We start from the raw sequence: 11,578 nt of genomic DNA on the forward strand, positions 1-11,578 counted from the left end.
TATCTATCTCTATCATCTAATCTCTCTCTCTCTTATCTATGTATCATCTAATCTCTCTCTCATATCTATCTATCTATCTATCTATCTATCTATCTATCATGTATATCTATCATCTTTTTCTCATATCTATCATCTAATCTCTCATATTTATCTATCTCTATCATTTAATCTCTCTTATCTAAGTATCATCTAATCTCTCTCATATCTATATCTATTTATCTATATCTCTATCATCTAATCTTTCTCTCTCATATCTATCTATCTATCTATCAATCATGTATCTATCTATCATCTCTTTCTCTCTCATATCTATCATCTAATCTCTCATATCCATCTATCTCTATCATCTAATCTCTCTCTTATCTATGTATCATCTAATCTCTCTCATATCTATTTATCTGTCTCTATCATCTAATCTCTTTCTCTCATATCTATCTATCATCTATCTATCATCTCTTTCTCTCATATCTATCATCTACTCTCTCATATCTATCATCTATCTATCATCTCTTTCTCTCTCATATCTATCAATCATCTACTCTCTCATATCTATCTATCTCTATCATCTAATCTCTCTCTCTCTTATCTATCATCTAATCTCTCTCTCATATCTATATCTATTTATCTATATCTCTATCATCTAATCTCTTTCTCTCTCATACCTATCTATCTATCATCTATCTATCATGTATATCTATCATCTCTTTCTCTCTCATATCTATCATCTAATCTCTCATATCTATCATCTATCTATCATCTCTTTCTCTCTCATATCTATCAATCATTACTCTCTCATATCTATCTATCTATCTCTATCATCTAATCTCTCACTCTCTTATCTATGTATCATCTAATCTCTCATATCTATATCTATTTATCTATCTATATCTCTATCATTTAATCTTTCTCTCTCATATCTATCTATCTATCTATCATCTATCATCTCTTTCTCTCTCTCTCTCATATCTATCATCTAATCTCTCATATCTCTCTATCTATATCATCTAATCTCTCTCTCTTATCTATGTATCATCTAATCTCTCATATCTATATCTATTTATCTATCTATATCTCTATCATTTAATCTCTTTCTCTCTCATATCTATCTATCTATCTATCTATCATCTATCATCTCTTTCTCTCTCTCTCTCATATCTATCTATGTATCTATCTATCATCTAATCTCTCATATCTATCTATCTCTATCATCTAATCTCTTTCTCTCTTATCTATCTATCATCTAATCTCTTTTATATATCTATTTATCTATCTATCAATCATCTTTCTCTCTCTCTCTCTCTCATATCTACCTATCATCTCTTTTTCTCTCTCTCACATATCTATCATCTCTTTATCTCTCATATCTATTTATCTATCATCTCTTTCTCTCTCCTATCTATCTATCTATCTATCTATCTATCTATCTATCTATCTATCTATCTATCTATCTAATATCTCTGTCTATATATTTCTGTCCATCCATCCATCCACTGCCAAATCCTATCTACAGGTAGTTCACGAGTTACAACCACAATTGAGCCCAAAATTTATGTTGCTAAGTGAAACATTTGTTAAGTGCATTTGCCCCATTTTCTTGACACAGTGGTTAAGGGAATCATTGCCTTTGTTAAGCTAGTAACCCGGTTGTTAAGTGAATCTGGCCTCCCCATTGACTTTGCTTGTCAGAAGGTCGCCATAGGGGATCACGTGCCCCCCCCCCGGGACACTGCGACCATCATAAACAGGAACCAGTTGCCAAGCTGCTGAATTTGGATCCCATGATCATGGGGATGCTGCCATGGTCATAAGTGTGAATGGTCATAAATGAACCGTTGCAAGTCGATTCAGATTCAGTTAACAACCGGGTTACTAATTCAACAAGTGCAGCGATTCGCTTAACAGCTGTGGCAAGAAGCTTTGTAAAATGGGACAAAGCTCACTTAACAAATCTTCACATACATTTTGGGCTCAGCTGTGGTCGTAAGTCGAGGACCTGTATTATTTTTCAGCAGGAACCACACGCCTCCCAACTCTCTCCTTTGGGGTTACAGACAGTTCCGATCAACACCTCAAGGGCCCCTATTTGCACGACAACAACAAGGCAACTGCAAATGTCAAACGTCACACATTCGGTGTTGGAAGTCCAGGAGGCGGGCACCCATTAATTCTCTTAATGACCCATTTTTTCTTGGCGGAGGCAGACCTTCTCCGCCTCCTAACATTTACAAAGGACAAACTTTGGGGCTGGTGGTAGGGGTCCATGCCCCTACGTGCCCCAGTGATTGGCAAGACCAGCTGCCTCCGGATGGGCTGAAGGCAAGATTAGAAAGAGGAGCTCGACAGAAAAGGTGGAGGTTAATCTCCAATGAAATGTTAAATCTCCAACGAAAAACAAAGAGCCGGGAGACACATTATTACAGGGACCTCCAGGTGCCATGGCAATCTATCTGAACCGCTGGCACAGAACTAAATGCCGGGCCTCCCACCAAGTTATCCGCCGAGCCGGCCCTCTGCTCTTCTGTTATTTATAGAAAGAACCAACCGCCCAAAGCCAAGAAGGAAATGATTGACCCATCGCATCTCCTAAAATTGCTGGGGTCCTGCTTAGTTTAGCGGGAACGCGTCGCGTGGCCCCTAAACTCAATTTAAATTCTCCGCTGGCTGAAACAAAACAGGAGATTTGGTGGCTGCAGGCAGTCCTTGATGTATGATTACGTAAGAATAGAATTAGAATAGAATAGAATATGAATAGAATAGAATTAGAATAGAATAGAATAGAATAGAATAGAATAGAATAGAATAGAATAGAATAGAATATGGAATGGAATGGAATGGAATGGAATGGAATGGAATGGAATGGAATAGAATAGAATAGAATAGAATAGAATGTGGAAGGGACCTTGGAGGTAATCTAGTCCAACCCCCTGCCTAGGCAGGAAACCCTACTACACCACTTCAGACAAAGGGTTATCCAGTCTCTTCTTAAAAACTTCCAGTGTTGGAGCATTCACAACTTCTGGTGGCAAGTTGTTCTACTGATGAATTGTTCTCCCTGTCAGGAAATTTCTCCTTAGTTCTAAGTTGCTTCTCTCCTTGATTAGTTTCCACCCATTGCTTCCTGTCCGGCCCTCAGGTGCTTTAGAGAATAGCTTGACTCCCTCTTCTTTGTGGCAGCCCCTGAGATATTGGAAGACTGCTATCATATCACCCCTAGTCCTCCTTTTCATTAAACTAGACATACCCAGTTCCTGCAACCCTTCTTCATATATGTTTTCGCCTCCAGTCCCCTAATTGAGCACCAAATTTGCACAGAAGGGTAATACAAATCCTGCCACAGTTGTGGCTGCTTTTCTGCTCAAACCCTTTCTCTAAAGATGCACATCTGTCCCTGCCTCCAGACGTTATGGGTGCTCCATCACTGGAGGATTGTCTGAAATGGTGTTGGAAGAAATATCCATCTGGTCCAGTTCCAAGCCAGAAAAAAGGCACTGGAGACAAAATGGAGGCTGGAGGCTGATTGGAAAGAGGGTCCAATTGTTGATGAAGCAGAAGCGCATGAGTGGTTCTGAGCAGCTGACCACATGGAGCTGAAATTGGGGGGGGGTATTTATACCTTCTCTTGAGCTTTGCACTTGAGCTTCCTGTTCCTGTGCAAGAACATATCTTCTATTGGCTGTTATCAGACTCCCATGGGCCATGTACAAATCCTAGGAGTTTGTCTGAGCTAGGTTTGGTTGATGTTTGGGCTGATGCAACGAAGGGGCTTGTTGGGCAATTCCTATTGTGGCTGAGGGCTAATCCTACCTTGTTCAGACTTTGCTGCAGGGAATTTCAAAATATCCTGCCTCGAATGGCTTTCTGCCTGCAGTATTTTGCCTATGAATAGAGCTACCTAGAGCTCAAGAAGCTCTTTAACTCTTAAGTGCTGACATCTGCTGTGGGCTATTAAGAAAGGTGAGGGCTATTAAGAGTGCTTCCTGCCTCTAAAAAAACCCATGTTTCTCCATTTCTCATCCGGGGAGGTAGAATATTCTGCCTTTTTAATATTTCCTAGAACAGTGATGGCTAACCTTTTTGCCATCGTGTGCCAGGAGCGGGGGGGGGGGATTTTCACATGCGTGCATGCCCACATCCATAATTCTATGCACCCCACCCCTGCACATGTGCCCCTCCCCAGACTCCCCCTGCTTCTGGCACGCGATGGCCTGGTAGGTCCGTTTTTCTCTCTCACCAGGCTCCAGAGCCTTTCTAGGAGTTGCCTGTTTGGCAACTTCCTGACCCACCGTTTCCGGCTTCCGGAGGGCCTCCGGGGGGGGGGAGAAGGCCGTTTTCGCCCTCCCCAGACTCCTAGAAAGGCTCTGGAGGCTGGGGAAAGACAAAAATGGGCCTTCCCCATCCCTCACCCCCGAGGCCCTCCGGAGGCAGAAAACAGCCTGTTTCCCTACTTCTGGTAGACCCAGAAGGCCCGAAAATCAGCTGGCCAGCATGTGCATGTGCATGTGCATGCGCCCTGGAGCTGAGCTTGCGTGCCCACCAAAATAGCTATGCATGCCACCTGTGGCATCCGTGCCATACGTTCGCCATCGCGGTCCCAGAATATTTCATTCTTCTAGGAGAACGGTGGGTGCTAACTTCCTACACTTGTAAGCCTCAACATTTATGGAAAAGGCTGCCTCCTTTGTTCCCAGCATGTCCGCCCCAGACCTTCTGAAAAATTAATGGACGGTTTCTAATTGGAGAAGCAGACAGAGGTACCTCATTAAGCCACCTACTGGGGGAGTCGTTGGGGAGCCCCCAAACTGTGCCAGTGCAAGGCAGCTTCAAGCTGCTTCATCCTGGGAGGGTTGGAAGAGGGGAAAACAGCCGCCTTCGGTTCGTCAAGTTGAGATTGTCAGCTTCCCAAACAGACCCGGACAGGGATGGGATTCAAAAAAATTTAGCGACCAGTTCTCTACCTGGTTGCTGGGTGGGTGTGGCCATGGTGGGCGTGGCCTACTCGGTCCTCCTGCACCATGGCGGGGGTGGGTGGGTTCACCCTCCCCAATCTCTGGAGGCTTTGCTCGAACTTCCGGGAGGGTCAAAACAGCTTCCCCTGGGCTCCGGAGGCTGGAAACGGGCCCGTTTTTCACCCTCCCAGAGCCTCCGCGTGGGCCCTGTACGTACGTGGCATCCAAAACAGGCCACGTGGAGACTCCTGGGAGGGGCGGGGCAGAGTGGGTGGGTGGAGCCAGCCAATCTTTGCAACTACCAGTTCATTGAACCAGATGTAAAATTAGCATACGATTCGCCCGAACCGGTCTGAACCGGCTGAATGCCACCCCTGGACTCAGGCCTTTTAAAGAAAGATAATCAATAAGTCAACTCTCAAGCTTGCCTGGCTTTGACCTTCCTGGCAAGGAGAGAGGAACCTAAATTTGCAGGTTCAACCCAAACTTCACACTTTCGTTCTCCCTGTCAAAAAAATAAAACGAGCCACAACAATGTTCCAGTATTCTCTGAACTACACAAAATTTCCGCTACCAGTTCTCCAGAACCTGTCAGTACCTACTGGATTTCACCCCTGGTATATGCATAATTTTTGTATTTATTTATTTGTTTGTTTGTTTGATCTTATTTACAGTAGTGGCCCAAATTGTGGAAACCTTTTGGAAAAAGTGTATTTTTGAGGTTTGATGGCTAATAACACCACTTCCCCCCCCCCCGAGTTTCAAGATAATCCTATTCCACTGCTGGAATGGCCTGGGAATAGCCCAGACCTTAATCCCATTGAAAATCTAGGGAGCCGACTCAAGAAACTGGTTAGTCAGAAGCGACCCAGCGATAAAACCCAGTTAATAGAAGCCATCATTCCATCTTCGTATATCTCGTTTTTTCTATGGTGATCATTTTTGTATATGCTCTCAGGAGCCTGAGTGGTGTAGGAAGCTAATGCCTCCTACTAAGGCAGCATTTAACATCCAGCTGCCTGCAATTACTGCGAGTTCAATTCTCACCAGGCTCAAGGTTGACTCAGCCTTCCATCCTTTCTAAGGTGGGTAAAATGAGGACCCGGTTGTGGGGGCAATAAGCTGACTTTGTATAAAATATACAAAAGTATGAAGGCTATTGCTTAACGCATTGTAAGCCACCCTGAGTCTCCGGAGAAGGGCAGCATATAAAAATAAATAAATAAATAAATAAAATAAATAAAAAAAATATATCTCATTTTTTCTACGTGTTTCACTTTTCTTCTTTCTACTGTAACTGCTATTCTAATGGCAAATCCTTCATAGAAGTTCTTGCAATACGTTCTTGATTAAATTATCTTTCCATTGATATATAACTTTATAGTACTAATACTCAAAAAAAAAAAAAGTCAAAAAACTGGTTTAATGTTGCATGAAGAAGAATTGGTCAGACAGATAAAAGAGAAAGGCCCAATGCATATCAAGAGGGATTATAATGTTTTGTTAGAAAGAGACTCAGAAAATGAACTGGTTAAAGATTGTATGATAAAATGGGCGCAAAATTTTGCAGAACCAGTTATGATGGAAACGTGGGAAAAAAATATGGGTTCAGAATGTTAAATTTATGCAGTCACAGAACTTGAGGGAAAATTTTTATAAAATGTTTTATAGGTGGCATTTAGATCCTAAGAAACTGTCATGCATGTATCCTAATGTTCAACCAAAATGTTGGAGATGTGATTGTTTAGATGCCACATATTATCATATATGGTGGACTTGCAAGAAAGTGAAGGCTTTCTGGATAAAAATTTGGTGGGTTATGCAAAATGTTTTGAAGAAAAAACTCCAATTTTCTCCTCAATTGTTTTTATTGGGTATAGTTAAGGGTTTTTCAATGGGTGAAACAAAATTGATATTGTACATGGTGACAGCAGTTAGGTTATTGATTGGTCAATATTGTAAAAGGGATGTTTTGCCTACCATTGAAGAATGGACTTTGAAGGTGGCCAGTTTTGCAGAAATGGCGAAGATATCAGCATACTTAAAAGACCGGACTCAAGAGACTTATGCATGGGAGTGGAAGAAATGGATGGATTATGTGCAGAATAAATACCAAACTAGGAAGTATCAGATAGCTTTTAGTTGAATGTTGTGTAGAAATGTATAGTATATAGGGGGTAGAATAGTTCAATGTTATGTAGAAATGTATAGTACACAGGGGGGAGATTAGAAGGGCGGTAAAGTATGATATAATATGATGTGGATTTGGATTTCACCTTGGGGAAGTCATGGGAGGAGGGGAGGGCTAGGGAGGGTTAGGGAAGGAAAGGGGGGGGGAAATGGGAAAATTTGTACTTGTAAAACTTTTCTAATTAAAAAAAAAAAGTGATGTTATTAGCTAGTTTTAGAAAATAGACTTTCCCCCCAAAAGGTTTCCACAATTTTGGCCGCTACTGTACGAAGTGCATATTGGAGCCGGTGATGCTTTGAGAACCGTGTGCGACGCAATTTCATTGGACTGTATAAACGATTCGTGTACGTTCAAAGTGACAATAACTAAGTCCAAAGTCTTTTCCCCCCCTTTGAGCCGTTCTCAACTCTTTTCTTGGTGACCGGCCCGTCAAAGCAATCTTGTGCCAATTCTCAGCCCGGGATGGATGGGCACAGGTGGCCTGCAAGGAGGTGGCCCGAGCTCTGCCGGTCCAGAGGTTTTGATCTCCTCTTTGCTCTTCCATCCCAGAGGTGGCTCCCACCTGCAGAGAGAACGGACGGATGGAAGGAAGGAAGGAAGGAAGGGCAGAGATGCTGAGTTTCGTTTCCTCTTCCGACCAAGGATGAGCTGGATCTAAGCCAATCCCTGAGCTTTTCCTGGGGGCTTGGGAGGGTTTAAAGGGGGTATAAAAGCGGCTGAGAGAAGCAGGCCGGCTGCACCTTGGCACTTGGTGGGGAGGAGGGGGGTCCCTGTCCCAGAAACTGCTACGAAGCAAGGATGACCGTCCAGCTTCCTTGCTCAGGTTGGCTTCTTCTGCTTCTTCTGCTGATGCTTGGTCGAGGGAGAGCCAAGCCGCTGGCTGAGATCCAGGTAAGAGGGAGGCTGCACCTGGTGGGTTTCTGCAGGCTCAAAGGATCGAGGGGCTCCCTTTAGAACGAGGAACGAGGTTGCTACGAGCCAGCTGGGCTTTTCCTGCCTGCCTTCCCTGGAAGCACGTTCCCGCAAGGGAAGGCACCCCATTTGGGATGGGGGCAACTGCCCCTCTGGGATGGGAGTGGAGGGGGGGGAGATGGAGCCCTGGCTCTTGCTGCTGGGGGGGCTGGCCAGCTCCCAACCTTGCAGAGAGGAAATCAGGTTTTTATTATCTTCTTCCTCCTCCTCTCTTCCTTCTTTTTCCTTTTCTTCTCCTTCTCTTCTTCCTCCTTCCTTTTCCTCTTTTCTCCTCCTCTTTTCCTCCTCCTCCTCTTCTCCTTTTCTTCCTCTTCTTCTCCTTCTCCACCTCCTCTGCCTTCTTCTTCCTCCTTCCTTTTCCTTTTTTCTCTTTTCCTTCTCTTCTTTCTTCTCCTCCTCTTCCCTTTCTTTTCCTCTCCTTCCTCTTCCTCTTTTCCTTCTCCTTTTCCTCCCTTTCTTCTCTTCTTCTTCCTCCTTTCCCCCTCTTCTTCCTTTTTTCATCTTCTTCTTCCTCTTTTCCTCTTCTCCCTCCTTTGTCTCTTCTTCCTCCTCTTCCTCTTTTCCTTCTATTCTTCCTCCCCCTTTTCTTTCTTCTCCTCTTCTTCCTCTACCTCCTCTCCTCTTTCCTCCACCTCCTCCTTCTCTTCTCCCTCCTTTGTCTTTTCTGCTTCTTCCTCCTCCCCTTCCTCTTTTCCTTTTCCTCCCTTCTCTTCTTCTTCCTCCTCTCCTTCCTCTTGTTTTCCTCCTCTTCTTCCTCCCCCTTTTCCTTCTTCTCTCCTTCCTTCTCCTCTTCTCCTTCCCCTTTTCTTCCTCCTTCCTTGCAGAGCTTATCAACATTGCTGGAGGAAGACCTGGAGCCCCCCATGGGCGCAGAGGAGATGGACCGGGGTCAGGAGGAGTCCCTGATGACCGGAGCCCTGGACCAGCCAGACCTCGTCTTCCCGTGGGCCAGGAGCCTGGAGGAGCACCCGGCTGATTTCCAGCAGCTGTTGAGAGAGCTCCTAAACTCCGCCAGGAGGCACCAGTCCAGGAACAAAAAAGGGCCATCGCGAGGTTGCTTCGGGGCCAAGCTGGACCGTATCGGAGCTTTCAGCGGGCTGGCCTGCTGAGCTCCAAGCGAGCAGGTGAGTCCCTGGCTGGAAACCTCACTTGAGTTAAAAAAAAAGTTAAGATGTTGGCAACTAATTAGGATGGGCAGGAAGCTCCCAGCCCCGTCCATTCTCAGTCCAGGCAGTCTGGCTGCCACTCAGGGCCAGGAATCATCACTTCCAGCGAACTGGCTTAAAGTGTGTTGGCGGCAGTCAAAAAAGCCAACTCAATCCTAAATTACATCAAGGGATACAATCAAGATCAAGAGAGGGACTAATACCACCCTATAAAGCCTTAGTAAGACCACACCTAGAATCCTGCATCCAGTTTTGGTCACCACACTATAAAAAAGATGTTGAGACTCTAGAAAAAGTGCAGAGAAGAGCAACCAAGAGGATTAGGGGACTGGAGGCAAAAACATACAATGAACGGTTGCAGGAACTGGGCATGGCTGGTCTAGTGAAGAGAAGGACCAGGGGAGACAGGAGAGCATCTTCCAATATTTGAGGGGCTGCCACGGAGAGGAAGGAGGTCAAGCTATTCTCCAAAGCACCTGAAGGCCAGACAAGGAATAATGGATGGAAACTGAACAAGGAGAGATTCAACCTGGAAATAAGGAGGAATTTCCTGAGAGTGAGAACAATCAACCCATGGAACAGAAGTTGCCTTCGGAAGTTGTGGGAGCTTCATCCCTGGAGGCTTTCAAGAAGAGACTGGACTGCCATCTGTCAGAGATAGGTAGGGTCTCCTGCTTGAGTGGGTGGGGGGTTGGACTAGATGACCTCCAAGGTCCCTTCCAACTCTGTGACTGTATCTGTTCCACTCACATCAGACCATGAGGACTAGCAACTTACTTTTCTTCATAGGGAGAGTCCTTATCTCCTGCCCACTAGGGATTCGAACCGCTGAACTGCCGACCTTTTGATCGACAAGCTCAGCGTCTTAGCCACTGAGCCACCGCGTCCCTATAAGACAAGTCATAAAACGGGGCAAAGCCTGGTTTACGCTGCTTAGCGACGTAAAAGTCAGGCTCAGTGGTGGTCATACCTCGAGGACTACCCGGTTTTTTTTTTCTTCCCCCTACACAGGCTTTCCAGCCGAGACCACACCAGTGGCATCTTCCCAAGACCCCCCTCATCATCATCATCATCATCACCGCAGCAGCGTCAAGTCAACCCCTCTGCAGACGTGTCTCTCTGATCCGGAAGGATTCATTCACACATGCACATTGAGTCATTTGGGAAGCTGGTTTAGTGCGGTTGAGTATCCTTCCTCCAGTTCGTTTGCACAAAGGACAGAGGGATCCTTCGGGGGCCCGCCAGTGGAGCCTCCATGTCCAGGAAACGCCAGCTGCATCTTTTCAGACCTCCCCAGAAGCATCTCTTAGAAAAAAAAAAAAAACAGCTCGGTTTTTGAAATTTGAAACGATGTGCGTGTGTGTTTCGTAAAGGAGTCCACACAGACACAAAAAACAGTTGCGTCAGCTCTTCCGAATGGTTGAACTTCAGGTAAACTTCAGGAAGGAGGAAAGACCCCGTGAAAATATAATTGTGTGAAATGACTCCGGTGGGGGGGGAACAAGTCATGCTAATTTGTACCTTGGCGTTCGTTCTTTGAGACGCTCTTCTCTTGCTTGTGCTGAGCCTTTCAGTTGTGATTGTATACACATCCTAACAACTTTGTACTTGTGATGGTCGTATACTCTATGTTAGATTTTGTAATTTGTTCAATTAGAGTTTCCAGAACCTCTTTTGGCTTCACCATTTAAACCAAAACAATCAGTGATAATTATTTCTTCCTCTTCTTCTTCTCCTTCTTCTTCCTCCTCCTCCTCTTCTTCTTCCTTTCTTCTTCTTCTAAAACCAAAACAATCTTTTAAACCAAAACAATCAGTGATAATTTCTTCTTCTTCTTCTTCTTTCTTCTTCTTCTCCTCCCTATTATTATCTCTTTTATTCATTAAACATGAAACTCACTCAACTGAACATTTAAAAATGTATCACAAATATTATTGACTGGCACTGAGGGTTGATACGGGTTGCTGCCAGCATCCTAGGTATCGACCAAGTATCTTCTTAAAATGTACAATATTATTATTATCTCTTTTATTCATTAAACATGATTATCTCTTTTATTCATTAAACATGATTATCTCTTTTATTCATTAAACATGATTATCTCTTTTATTCATTAAACACGAAACTCAGTCAACTGAACATTTAAAAATGTATCACAAATACCATTGACCGGCACTGAAGGTTGAGAAGGGTTCTGCCAGCATCCTAAGTATCAACCAAGTATCTTCTTAAAATATACGATGTTCTAAATAGTAGGTTTTTGCAGTTCCGCTGGTGTGATTGCAGGAAGCTGCAATTTCTTG

The 11,578-nt window shown here is 44.2% G+C and overlaps 1 protein-coding gene across 1 annotated transcript; it reads left to right on the forward strand.

Moving 5' to 3' along the window:
- Window positions 1-7,878: 7,878 nt before the first annotated feature.
- Window positions 7,879-10,947, forward strand: LOC117660123 (C-type natriuretic peptide 1). Its single transcript, XM_060685272.2, has 3 exons — window positions 7,879-8,028; window positions 8,934-9,233; window positions 10,287-10,947. The coding sequence occupies exons 1-2, from the start codon at window positions 7,936-7,938 to the stop codon at window positions 9,216-9,218; spliced, it is 378 nt and encodes a 125-aa protein (XP_060541255.2). The 5' UTR covers window positions 7,879-7,935; the 3' UTR covers window positions 9,219-9,233; window positions 10,287-10,947.
- Window positions 10,948-11,578: the final 631 nt, after the last annotated feature.

Source organism: Pantherophis guttatus, chromosome 15 (genome assembly GCF_059756535.1).
Source record: "Pantherophis guttatus breed Tessera chromosome 15, ASM5975653v1, whole genome shotgun sequence".
NCBI classification, from domain to species: Eukaryota; Metazoa; Chordata; class Lepidosauria; order Squamata; family Colubridae; genus Pantherophis; species Pantherophis guttatus.